The 14,196-nt window shown below is 37.0% G+C and overlaps 1 protein-coding gene across 1 annotated transcript; it reads left to right on the forward strand.

Moving 5' to 3' along the window:
* Window positions 1-1,901: 1,901 nt before the first annotated feature.
* On the forward strand, window positions 1,902-12,006 carry LOC116165519 (BTB/POZ domain-containing protein 7). Its single transcript, XM_031480031.1, has 6 exons — window positions 1,902-2,238; window positions 2,355-2,600; window positions 6,035-6,850; window positions 6,903-7,200; window positions 8,625-8,808; window positions 8,860-12,006. The coding sequence occupies exons 2-6, from the start codon at window positions 2,395-2,397 to the stop codon at window positions 9,990-9,992; spliced, it is 2,637 nt and encodes an 878-aa protein (XP_031335891.1). The 5' UTR covers window positions 1,902-2,238; window positions 2,355-2,394; the 3' UTR covers window positions 9,993-12,006.
* Window positions 12,007-14,196: the final 2,190 nt, after the last annotated feature.

The raw sequence follows: 14,196 nt of genomic DNA on the forward strand, positions 1-14,196 counted from the left end.
GTCTTAAGGTACCTTTACACTATAATATATCTCACATGATTTTTTATATGATATGTTATATGATATTTACTACCAACATATTTTTCGTATGAGTTTTAATGTTTTACTTTACACTTGACAGGTTTTTTTTTCGAAATTGGTTTCTAGTCTATAACTTTTGACTGAGAAGTCTAATCGAAAAAGTACGAATTGTTTTGGATTCTACGCACCGAAATTAATACGAAAAAGTGTTTTCCCCAGAAATTTTGGTGCAGTCGATTTTTGGAAAAAAGGAAGGTTATACACTGCCTTTTTTTTGCCCCGAAAAAAAAATTCTCTCAGATCGACCGGAAAAAAATTTTTCTTATAGAACGTGGCCTGTAGAATCCATAATTTCAAACAGTTCCAAGATTGGGCTACTAGTTCAAAAGTTACAGTTAGGGAATGCAATCCCGCAGCAAAATCTCAATCCCGGTATTTGCGGGATCGTTAGATGTTAATCCCGCGAGAACCCGGTATTTGCGGGATCCCGCAAAATTTTAAATAAATTGGCAAATAAGCAATTTTGTGCGGTTAACTTCCGTATTAAAATAAATCGCTAATTATCACAATAAATATTCAACAAAAAAGCACCTTCAGGCTAACTTAGAACTCAAAAAAATCACCTGTAAAGCACAAATAGGTGAACTTCTAAAGGGCCTCAAAAATCATAGTGCATTTTTAACGAAAACAGTTTAACAATTATTTTAAAAATAATTTCTCCGTTATGCGTTTCATTAACAAACTTAGACCATATAGTACATGGACTGCTATTAGCCCTATGCTTTCAATACAAAATGGGTGGTCACGGCTAGAGGGCACTGTAGTCGTGGGTATGTGAATCTCAGGGTAAACTAAAGTCGTATGAACACCACTCGGATCGCGTAAAGAGTAGCTTTTATGGTAACCGCGTAGTACGGGAAGCTTTAAATACTCTTCATTATATTCTATACGTCCACAAATAAAAATAAGTTTGCTTTTTTTGGGATATCTAGGTGATTAATTAATTGACGTTTGTTAATTTATAGGTTGACAGTCTCAAATCGTGTCTCATCGGACAACTTCGGACAGACTCGTTTACCCTGAAACTCACATACCCAGGCGATGTCCTTGACCATATTATAGTTACAATTAGCAGTCCATGTACTATATGGTCTAAGTTAACAAAGCAAACAGAGTCGTCCCCTTGGTCGACATTAAGGATGAGTGTACCCTTATTTGAAAGATTACCCCAAACATTTGAAGGGTTAATTACCAATCAAGACACTATTTGACAATGTGTGTCTGAAAACACCACTACAACCAAATACCAATATACTCGTAAATATTTATTGTTTATGTAATTTATTCTTTCATTAGTAACTAATATACCTATAATCATTGATTATACACACCTATAATCAATGATATAATCAAAAGTTTACTGGTTTACTCATAAGTATTCAGCTTTTTCAGATAAGTACAACAGCAAAATGCGAAAAGTAACCATAAAAGGGCGGGATCACTTGGATATTTAAAATAAGTCATGTCATTTGTCATGCAGAAATAGAAACATCCCTATTCCACGATTTACATATTATTTCCATATTATTTCCTTACGATTTGTCTTATGACAGCCATAATACCAAAAAAAGTATAGTGTAAACACAAATCTAAATGCTTGTTACTTATCATATGACAAATCAAATGAGAAGTATGATAGTGTAAAGGTACCTATAGATGTCGTAACTGTTTCGGTTACAGTGTTTCTATTCCTGATTTGTTTGGTTGTCTTGGTAGATTTGTGCGCCACTGAGGTTGAATGCGACCAATAATTGTTTCTTTCGTCAGTGCCCTCTCTGTTCTCCGATACGCACGAACAATTTGAAAGCAGACATACAAAACTGTAAACGAGGATAGAAGATTCTGATATACGTAAACGCAAACAAGGAGAAATCGCTCTCTCCCGAATGTGTGGATAAATATCACGCCTATTTTTATTTAGTAAATTGATTTCGGATTTAATTTACTGTTACAGTTCGACAGCAATATGTAAATCGGGGCGAATAACGCGTGTTTAGTTAGTGTTGATAGTGTTAAAATTCGAGTGCAGTTAGAAACGTAAACATGGCTACTAGTCTACATATTTTTTATGCTTACTACTTAGGGCAATGAATGTAATTATCTGCAAAGAATATTGGATTTACATTATGACATCCAATATACTTATAGGACACTCAGGTATGTTAATCAAACCAAATTTCTCTTTTCATCTGTAAAAAATATGGTCTCTGAATCTTCCTTGACCTGTGGCAATTTTCAAGTTATGTTGTCGATGATGAAGTGTATCTTTTTAGAGGAGTGCGGCCGTTTTGCAGGCATCTGTCTGCATAAGTGATGAACCTATTTGGTTGTCTCTTCCCGTGTGCACTGCAGCACAGCTGGTGGAGTGTAGGCAGTGAGCAGTGCATGACTGAAGAATTTGTTAGCAGAATGGGTGCAAATGCTTCGTCTACTACTGGAGACTCCGGAGGACTGCATGGTATGGGGCTGAACGACTCCTCGATATCTGGATACCGTGATTCGATGGGTGTGATCGTTAGGTATGTTGTGACTTGGAGGTTAAGTTTACCTTTTGATCTTGCACAATTGAGGTTTTCCCGGAGTTGTGGTATGGGAATTTGAGGCACGTAAATTTTAGTTGATTCATGCAGAACTGAATGTTGATTGAGTGGATTTTCCTCTGGATTTTAGCAATTTTTGCCATTACCATACTTTCTTTTATGCAGAGGTGTTGAAAGTAAAATTAACTGTAATGCTGTGATTGGCTCAAATTTTGATTATTCCTGCAAATGTTTGGGAAAAGCACGACATTAACTGCCCATTCCTGTCTCACACATTGAGTTTAATGAGTTAGGTATATTAATAAACTATTATCATTTACTGCCATAACTATTAACTCTCTTGGATTATCCAAATGGTTCCTCAAGTTAGTTTAAGATATAGTTCTGAGAAATTATCCACTATGTTGGAATTTGTAACGAAAGACTGAAGACTGACTGGATGTCAAAATTGTGAATTTAAACCATCCGACACAAAAAAAATGTCATCAAAATCCGACCAGCCATTTAGTTCAGCCACAAACACATGTAGGGAAGAATTTTCAATACAGGGTGTTCCTAAATATGAAGTGCATATGAAAGGGGCCAATTCAAAGGTTTTTTTATTGTTATTGTTGAATAATCTGTGGTTTTCAAAATAAGTATACAGGTCGAGATATAGGGTAAAGAAAAAGCTTCGAATGATTAAAAAAATACAAAATAGTTTCTAAAACATTTTTGATATTTTAATATATATATTAAAAAATTTTTGGATCTTAAATTTTTCGAATTTGTTTAATGATATACTTATTCGAGGTTATATTTCACATACTTTTTAGATTAAAATGTTCAAGGTGTTCCATTTAAAAAATGAGATGAGATCCGACAACTTTTTTACCTAACCCCTTTCCGAAGGGGCAGATTATTTGAATACTTCCAAGTGGGCTTTGCAATATTTCCGGAAATATCGCATGGTTAAAAACGAAATATTTCCCATAAATTCTTGAGAACATTCTTTTTTTATTACATTTTTTTATGTATGTTAAATAAACAATTTAAAACTTGATGCGTTGTATTGTTTTAAAAAAAATAACTTTATTAACAGATTCATTGGGTTGGTATATTGTAATCTGTATATGTAGAATAGCAAGTATAGAAGATGAATATTACCGAAAATTCCCAAGTATTCTCGAAAGTTTCCGAATATTCGCAACGATAAATAAATTACGGGAATTTTACAACACTACCTGAAAGGGGTTGATTGAAGCGCGCCAACGAAGTTTTATCGGTTGTTTGCCCTGCATTCAATTAAATATGCAGTAAGCTGGCGTCGCATTTCACTATTTGTGCGTAGTCATACTGTAAAAAATAAGGTAATCACTTTTTTTTGTATTATTAGCGTGCCTTTAAGGGTGGTCGTTTAAATAGTAGGAAGAAACTCCTTAAAGAGTCGGCACCTTCCTATTCTGGAAATGTCATTAATATTTTATGTGCGAACCACCTAGACCTAAAAGAAAAAAAAAAGTTTGCAGTTTAATATTCATTTTAAATAATGAACACCTTATAATAGTTGGGCGAGGGGTAAAGTACTTTAAATTTTGGGTACACTAAAATTCTAGGAAATTTCAAAAATTGTATAAAATATATGTGTGTGCATGTGCGTTTGGAAAAAAATTCTAAAAAATCTTAAGACAAGTTCTAAAAAATTCTAGAAAACGCTTTTTTTGCTGCACGAAGATTTATACAGCACAGTGTGATTTGGCAACACATCACCACCATGTCCTGAAATGGCATCTCATAACTCACAAAACCTCAAAGGACTTAAAATGTGTACACTGTAATATATACGAAGTTCGCAGGGTCTGATTGCTGTCTGTATGTCTCTTATGCCTGCGTTCATCCGATTGTGCTGAAACTTTAGAGAATGGTTGGACGTATGTTTGGAAACGTTTCTGAGTTAATAAAACGGTATTCTAAATTCCCACGGGAACAGGAACAAAAAACACGTGATTTTATGTTATACAGTCGAAAAGAGACATTTAGAATATAGGTTTCTTTGAAGGTGTATTTCGAAAGAACTTCCCATGGGTAAGGAGATTGGCGAAAGGCCTACGAAGTTCGTACCCCCTTACGAACTTCGGCGGGACTGCTAGCATTTAATTATTTGTTAATCGGCGGTTTCCAGTTTTGTTTAAATCGGGCCGGTTGTTTACATTGTTTAAAAAGTGCAAGACTTTGCTCATTTAAACTAATCTCTATCTTGAATAATAACAAAGGTACGCATAAAATTCTACTGGATCTGAGACACCCTGTATAACCCAAGAAGCTCACTTCTTTTCTAACCATTGGATCCTTAATTTAAAGAATGGAAGGGCTACTTGTAGCAGTGCCGTAACTAGGCATTTTTCGAAGGGGTGCCGGATCAGGTTTTGGCGCCTTATCACTTACCATTGAGCTATAAAACACCGTACATTTTTGAGAGAAACTTTACACGAAATTTTAAAAGCACTGCGCTACTTAAATTTTAGAAAAATGCTTTGAATAATTAAGTCTTTCACTCAACGAAGAATAGAAATACGTTTATTTATATTGTTCCCAATTCTCGCGTCAAATTTAGCTATGACATAGGATACAAGTCGTAGAAATGATTGCGTCTTAGAATAAGGGTGCAAATGCTGGTCACACTAATACAGACTATTGTATAGATCACAAATAAAGTATTATTATTATTAGTTTAAATTTGCAGCCTTTTCCTACCGCTGTAACTTTGTTCTACAAGGGCCATTCAGAAAGTAGCAGACGGTTTGAAATAAAAAGTTAAGAAAGTGTAAGAAACAACTTTTATTATATACATTTGGAAGCTACACTCTTAGGGTATTTTTCAACATAGTCGCCATTCATATTGAGGCGCTTATCATAGGGTGGTACAAGTGTTTTGATTCAAACTTTGTATACCTCCGCCGTCTGTGGGGGCGTCAGAAGTGGGTACCAACAAAGGGAATGTGGTAGCCCCCTGACAAGATCTTATTGATTGTGGAGTCAAAACTGGCTAATAAAACTACTGATCTGCCACACAAAAATGCGCTGAAATCCCTTGGATGTTCCGTTCATCCTAAAGGACCGTAAATTTAGTTTTAATTATATTTCACTGCACCCTGTATTCGTCTTTAGCAAACTATTAGAATTTAACCGCCGTTCTTGTCTTTTATGACTGGCCTATACGGTACACCCTCCCCCATTCAGAGCGCGGTGCCGCGGCACCTTTGGCACCTACCTAGTTACGCCACTGACTTGTAGTATGTAGGCGTAGGGAGATGTGCTCTATTGCTATCACTTCTGTGTATTTTCCAAGGGAACAAATGGAGAGTTACATACAATACATTTAAAAAGTTTTATTTTTGGGGTAGTATGAAGTAAAAGATTCTCTTACGTTTCAGGGAAAGAAAAAAGAAGGTGGCAGGATTAGCAACACTAAAAAAGAAATTTATTAGGCGGAGACGTTCATCGAAAGCGTGTGATCATGGTCGCATGCTTCGTGAGTTAGTTTCGGATTGGAGTCCGTTAGAAATAGCGGCGTTGTTAGAAGAATATGAAGCTTTAGCGGCCTTGAAAGATTTATGTGTGCAGGCCGAATTAGCGAGGCCACCCGCGGCGACCTTCAAACAAGACTTATCCGCCCTGTACGATTTTAAGTATTGCACGGACGCTGACCTAGTTTATCGCGGGGCGTGTTTTCCCATACATCGCGCTTTATTATCGTCTAGGTGTCCGTACTTTCGGGATTTGCTGGCGGGCTGTCCGGGATACGGCGCTAGGATTTGTCTCGAACTGAGAACGACGACAGTCGATGTACAGTTATTTTCCGCTTTGTTACGTTATCTCTATACGGGTGATATATGCCCCCATGATACAAATATAGATTTAAATTTGCTTAGACGCTTACGTGAAGAGTTTGGAACACCTAACGCTTTAGAAACAGATCTGCGATATTTATTAGAAACCGGCGACTACGCCGATGCCGCTCTTGTGTTCACATCAGATGGTTCAGACTGCCAAAGACCGGATTCGGGAAGTTCGGAATACGGATTTAGACCTAAGTTAGAACTGCCGTGCCATAAAGCAATTTTATCGGCGAGATCTCCTTTCTTTCGCAACTTGCTTCAAAGGAGATCTCGTACAGGTGAAGAACATACCGAAAGAGCTCTGCATATCATTACGAGAATTGTTTTGGATGAAACTGTGATACCAAAACGGTAAGTTTACGAGAAGTGGTCGAATGCAGTAATTATTGCGTCGATTTATTAGATATGCGAGAGTACTCCTTAACGCCATTTATTTGGATCAAGTCGACCTATCGCTTATATCAAGAGGGGGATGTGGCGGAGGCCTCGGTGAGGCGCAAGCTTTAGCTCATACGGGACGAGCTAGACCTTCGCCTCTCGAGGAAGCAATGGAATTGTACCAAATTGGCAGATTTTTGGAGTTGGATATACTGTCTCAAGGCTGTGAAGATCTCATTCTTGAATGGTTGTCATTGGAAACTTTATCTGTGGTATTGCAGTGGTCCCATCAACCTCACGGTTCCGCATGGGTTCATCGACAAGTAAGTTCTACTTCAAATTAAATAAATATGCGGATATCCCGAAAAGGCCACCGACATGGTAGTAAACTGACCTTTTACTATTCATAATTTTGTGAGAGGTTATCATCAATATTTCATATCAATTTCCAGTAAATTATGAAAGAAATTGACCTACATTTGAAAACTATTGATGATTACCGATGGCCTTGATTCGAAATCTTTCAGAATTCAAATGATGTCATAAGTTGATATTACCGCAATGGACTGCTAAGAAATAAATTTAGGTATTTTAACTTCATTATTAGTGGTTTTGGTTTATTTTATTTACTCATCGGTAAAGGGCCAAGTGTTGCAGCATTATGCAATTCATAATCTTTCATTTTGTGCAAAAATTCCATTTTATCATCAACTTGTTTGCATTCTTCAATAAGGTATTGCTAATATGGAAGACATCTGTGATTTCAATAAACCTGAAAAAAACTGAAATTTTTCTCAAGTTAGAATGGGTTTAGACGAGGGTTTAGAACGATGGCAGGACGCCATTTTCACCAATGGATATATTTCTTGCAGACGTCTCAATCGCCCTTTGTGAGTACCCCCTTCCGACAATCTGTTCTTGAGGTATAAGGGAATATACTCGATCACGATAAGAGATCTAGAAGGAGTGCTATGGTTGTTAGAAATTAATTCCTTTCGTTGAGACCTGTCATTAGAGTACCATGAAGGATAAAACTAATTCCACTCCTCCCCTTCCCCTCCACCCAACTTGCGTTTAAACCAGCACTTTGCCACCAATCTGATTCTTGCACGCTTCTTAACAACGTGATTGAAATTGAGTAACAACTAATCGTTTCTGTATTTTCACTTAAAAGAAAACTAGTTACAGTTTACAATGAACTCCCACGAAAGAATGTGATGGTTCTTGAATTGTTTTCAATCGCAAATACATGAAATAAAATTATACATAACCCCCCAGCATTATATTAAAAGCGGCAAACCAGCAAAGAAGGGCACAGTAACCATTTCCCTGTGATCCGCAGTATCCTTATGGTGGTGAGTACACCAAAATGCCATGCGCCTGCTTTCATAACTTCGCTAAGAATTCAATTTCAGCGCGTTTAAAATGGTACGCGATGGTTCGCTAAAATCAGCTTAGACTGAATTTTCAACCACATAAAAATTCACAGTGCACGTGATCGCTCGCGAATGGGTCTTCGACTCCCCCTCCCTTTCACTTCTTTCGCTATTTGAATCTAGAATATGGCAACCGCGCTCGCATTCCGAAATAAGTTTCTGGTTATCGCCAGACATCCTTTCGTTCACGTTCGCTATGAGGCGGCACATGCGGAATATATTCATCAAAATTCTTAGCAGGACCGTATATTATACTAGTACCAGAACACATGTAATTTATTAATATAACATAAAAGATGAATAATATTTAGGCGCTGCACTTCCTACGTGAAGAATTCCAAGCGGTCACGCAATCGTCCGTACTTCATCAGTTGGACAAAGTGCAGTTGAGCCAGGCACTAAAGAATCCCTTTCTACAGGCGAGCGAATTGGAAGTGCTGCACGCCGTTCTGAAATGGGGCGAGCACGAATTGATTAGAAGAATGGAAGATCGAGGTAAGGGTACTTTTAAGTTAGCGAGCTTTCTGATTAAAGGTGTTTTATTAGAACCGAACTTGTTAAATCATACGGCTCACTCGGTGACGCGTAAAGGTGTGAAAAAGAGAGATTTGAGTGACGTTGAATTGCGGGAAATACTTTCCGATTTGCTCCCTCTGGTGCATATTGATCATGTGTTGCCTCCAAATAGTGATATATTAAATCAGGCTATTCGGCGGGGTTTAGTTAGCACTCCTCCCAGCCATATGATTGGAGGGGATGAGAATTTGCGCGTTAACGCCTGGATTCGGGGAGGTAAAAATAATGGACTGTTTGTGAGGCCGAGACTGTTTATGCCATATTATGAGGAAATAAAGGTGTTAGTGGAAGATCAGTTGGTAGAGGAGGTCGAGCTGTTACGAATGCGAAGGGCGCGATACATGCAAGACATTCCCGATACGTTGTACATGGTGGAGGACAAACCGAGGGTGCACGGAGCTGCAGGAGTCGATGTTCTGGCCGCGGCTTTACCCGTACCGGACCCCGTGATAATGAAGGCCATGTTGAAGAGAGAGCAGAAGTTGCGTCAATCTCCCAGTTGTCAACGCGCCATAAATATGCCGTTATCGTCTCGTCACGAGATAAATAGACAAATCAGACTTAGGGTTGTACGTGAGTTTAATTTACCTGATCCTGTCGCCGATATGTTAGAGAGTTGTTTTTGTGTTCCCGATCCTGGTGATAATGATATTAAGAATGTTAACGAGGATGTGTTAGTGCAACCTTCTCCGAATAAGATCGCAGGTGGCTCCAGAGGAGGATACGGGCGAAATATGACATTTCCCCGTCAGGGAAATTTTCCACACCGTCACGAGCTACCGGCCGTCGTACCTGAGGGAGACTTTCGTTTTCAAAATGAACCCGAAAGCAGTTCGTGCAGCGATGGGCATCTCTCTGATATTATGCCAGACGTAGCAATGGCAACGGCAAGTATAGGACAGCTTCAATTGCAGGAGCAGCAGGAGATGGAGTTAGACTTAGGTGACGGTGCCACACACATTCACAGCTCGATAGCAAATAATCAAGGACTTCCTAACCCTCTACATCACCCGTTGGGTTATCACAGGTATGCGCCTAGTACGTACCCTCATCATCGATCTGATTCACAAACCTATCATGCACACATGCCACGTTTTTTATAGTTTTAAATGAGTTTAATGATCTTAACATGTCTGTATAGTTTCATAGCTATTAGATTGTTAAAGGAATAACGTACAGCTGTGATTTTTAAGGTTTAAGAACCCTTAAAAATTCTAATTTTAGTATTTCCCGTATTTCTTAACTCTTGTTATATTGTTGTTTTTATTAAATCTGTGAACTTGTTTAGTAGAATATTCCATTTGTTTCTTTAAAAATATTACGTTATTAATGTCTATTGATGAGTGATCATATGCATAATTCATGTACCTGTATGTGTGTTTAAGCATTTTTGTACATATATTTATATATTTAAAAGGAAAAACTCGGAATGAATGGTGGTGGACGGTGGGCTTAAGAAAACAGCCAAACAACAGCCAGACTAAAAAATACTCAGTATTTATTTTTCGTATTTAAACGATTAGTTTTTATTTATTATTATTAATTAGGTTTACCACGTTTTGAGATTGCTCGTGTAGTCCTTTTCAAAAGGCAGCACAAAAGTCATAAAGTACAGCGCATTCAACCTATGAAATTTGGTTCCTTTAGTCGAATATCTTAGTTATTTGGAAACGGGTGTAACACTCGAAAATGTAATTATTAAAAAATAGATTTTATTTTAGTAATTTGTCTACTGTATTAAACTGAACATTCGATACATAATTTGTTGGTAGCGTCCGACTGAAGAACCTATTAAAAACAATTTCGGTGTTTTACTTGTCGTAACACAGAATCATTAATGCGGATGCACCACTATGGAATTCAGCAATGTTTTAATTTCTTTACTACACAAAATATGCTTATTCTTGTATACTGAGAACGATGTCGATTGCTTGGCTATTTTCAGTCGATTTTTGATAATTGAACATCACCAATTTAATTTCTCAGTTTCATTTAACATGTGGTCGATTTACGCATATGCATAAAATTGTGTGCCAAATTTCTGCCCGGTACGTATAGGGACCATATACAGTGCCAAGAATCTAAAAACCTTTTAAATCGTCTTATCCTATATTTTTTATTTAAGACAGGGTAATTTTGAAGTGCAACTACACGTTCCAAAGTGGTGTATTCGTAAAGAAAACGTTATATATGTTGAAATAATAGTCTGACTGTTCGGATACGCTGTTAACGCTTTATTCAGAAATTGAATTTCTCTAAAAGTGAAGGTGTACTTAAATATGCAGAATGCTAGTGCAAAATTGAGCATTCCAATTATGTAACAACGAAAGTTATATTTTACTAAGTGCAGTTGAATATCTATTACTAGTACCTACTAAATTGTACTGTACAATAATTCTTTATTGTATTAGCTTAGATATGTTGGTGGCAACTGTTCTTAATTTGGAAATATCCAAAAATGTGTAAATACTTAAATAGTATCGAATAGAGAATCATCTTGGAGGACCATACTGAACTATGAGTTCATAAAATATTTATTAAACAGTTTTAAGTTATACTCTTTATTTTCTTATTAAACATATGTATGTATTCCTATTTATTTAATCTGTGATAAGTTTTCCTGGTTCTCATATTTAGTACTACTACAGATGAACTTACTTACAAAGGTGTGTATGGTGTTTCACATTTCGACAGATATTCAAATAAAGGAAAAACCACAGATGGCCATTTTGTGATATGTAGATGTTGTAATTTCGATATTGTTATACATACGTGTTAGTGTAGAAAGTTTCACGTTACTCCAAAATTTCGTTTAAAATTTGTACAGAAATCTAATTTTTCCTGAATACATAAAACCAGCTCTTTTTTACCGTATATACGTATACGAAAAGTCTGTGGAATTAGCGACATTCTAAGCCGAAAATAAAAAATCGTTAAATAAGAAATGTATAAGGAAAAAAACCTTTCAGTACTAGGCAGTCTTTGTTTCTATTATAACCTTCCATTCGTGAAAAGATTTTATCCATTTTTTCTTCCTCTGCAAACTATTGAATATAAACTGTATATAATATAAATACATATAATATATATTATATAGAATAAACTGTATGAATATTTGTTTATTTTTTTATTTATACATTTTTTGTTTAATTTAAGTGACCAGTTAGAAATGGATAATGAAAAGCGTTTAATAAAAATATGTACTTTACCGACTTCAGTTGTTTAATCTGTCGGGCACCCTCTTTGTATCAGTCATTTTTGTAATCCAACTTTATAATCATACTAGACTTTTATAGGCTCTGTAGCAGCGACTGTGTGGGACTCTTCTAACTAGGTAAGATTTATCCACTAACCTTGTGCCACTTCTCAGATGAGTTAGTCATGGCATATGGCATGGTACCAATCATGAACCCAAACCATGTCTCCACCTCTTGTCTGCCGAATCCATCTTGGACACTCAAAAATAGCATGGTCAGCGGTGTGTGTCTATAGAGACAGACCGTGTTTTCCCCGTGTCCGGTCAGAAACTGGGTAAGATGGTAACCGACCTCTCCGTGTTTCCTCTCTACCCATTTGTCCCTCCCATTAATATTCGCGTCCATGAATTTCTTTCCTCCCACCTTTGCTGCCACTTACATTATTCGTGATCTATCCCCCTCTCCGTTCGTGCTCTAATTGCAATTTGCGCTTATATAAGCACTGCAAATCCTGACTGCCAGCAGTCGCCGCCCCCCATTTCAGTGCTAAACTCCATACTTCTGCTCCAGAAATACCTTCTTCGGCACAAAAACCCCGGCATCTCCCACACAAACACATGTAACAAATATGCTACAGCCCATAGCAACAAAATGCAAGAGAAAATACACAAATAAAAGACCTCAAATTGTATTATAAAAATCAGGTAATCGAATCAATTGCACTTCCAAATTCATAAATACAAACACAAGAGTTGCCTCATAAATGCAAGTGGAGCACGATAAATCAAATCAGGTAGTTCAAGTACAAAACACATCATACAGTTCAAATTAGACAAAACAACTCGTGAAACGGTAAATTGCATGAACAATAAAGATCACATCAAAAGCAAAGTATCAACTTCAATTAATTTAACACGAAAATTACATGTAAGCCTGCCATGAGTAAGTATTCCTGTCAAAGTCCATTATCGCTCAAACAAAATACATAAGCAAAAGAAATGTTACTTAAAGGGCCCTCGTCTCGTATATGCCCAGACACAAGAGCTGCAGTCCGCACGAGATGTGTAAGCAACAGATACAGCGACGAATCGGGCTGTATTATGCACATACTTCCTTCATTGAAATAATTGTAGCCTTTCGACACGGACCACTAATTCTGATTGGACTTTTAAAAGAGGATGTTTAATGCATTTGACGGATCTGAAACCACACTGGGAGGGAGGTAGGAGAAAAATAAAAAAAACTGGTTTTGCAGTTTAGGAAGAAAATAGGTATGGTTCTGTTCTATTGATGTTGTCTGGACCGGATGCTGTAATGCGTCCAATTTTAATGGGGTCCACAATCATTTGGGGAAGTGTCGGACATAGAAAGGGATCATCAGGGGCGTTCTTGCTTTCGACAATAGATTAGCAGCTGCCTTGCTTTTGTTGGTGGAGATTATATTGCCTCATTGATCAATTAGGTGAGGGCTTCGTAGGTTTTTTTGTGACGCCACTACCGACCACCATATCAGAAGCTCGGACCGGAAGTCACTCTGATCCAGTTGTATTCTTGTGGTTTCTCATTGTATTAGTTAATGCTGATCCGTGAATATCGGCCTGATAAAACCCCTGAACTCTCGCGAGTAGTAATTTAAGGTAAAAACCACAATCTAGACATTGTTTAAATGCTTTAATTAAACAATGGTCTAGATTAGACTGTGGCAAAGATATATAGTCTGATCTTGGTAAAATTAACCTATAAGCCAGAGCTGGGCAGTATTCGATTTTGTAAATACTTTTTGGTATTCAAATACTTTTATGGAAGCAGTATTTATAATTGTAACTCAAATACTTTCACAAATATTTAGTATTCGAATGCCTCGCAAAGTATTTGAATACTTTGAGAAGTATTCGAATACTTCACATGGTATTTGAATACTTAGCCTTCCTCCAAAACAATTCTTACTTTTTCGATCAGACTTCTCAATCAAAAGTTATAGACTAGAAACCAGTTTCGAAAGAAAATTCAAAGGACTGTAACTTTCGAACTAATAGCCCAATCTTGGAACTGTTTGAAATTATGGATTCTACAGGTCACATTCTAAAAGAAAATTTTTTTTCCGGGTCGA

Source organism: Photinus pyralis, unplaced genomic scaffold (assembly GCF_008802855.1).
Source record: "Photinus pyralis isolate 1611_PpyrPB1 unplaced genomic scaffold, Ppyr1.3 Ppyr1.4_LG3a, whole genome shotgun sequence".
NCBI lineage: Eukaryota > Metazoa > Arthropoda > Insecta > Coleoptera > Lampyridae > Photinus > Photinus pyralis.

Bases quoted from the DNA above. Each gene is read 5' to 3' on its own strand.
- LOC116165519 (XM_031480031.1), top strand. From the start codon at position 2,395: ATGAACCTATTTGGTTGTCTCTTCCCGTGTGCACTGCAGCACAGCTGG. The intron at 2,601-6,034 runs GTATGTTGTGAC...CTTACGTTTCAG, and splicing joins TCGATGGGTGTGATCGTTAG to GGAAAGAAAAAAGAAGGTGG. The intron at 6,851-6,902 runs GTAAGTTTACGA...TCGATTTATTAG, and splicing joins GAAACTGTGATACCAAAACG to ATATGCGAGAGTACTCCTTA.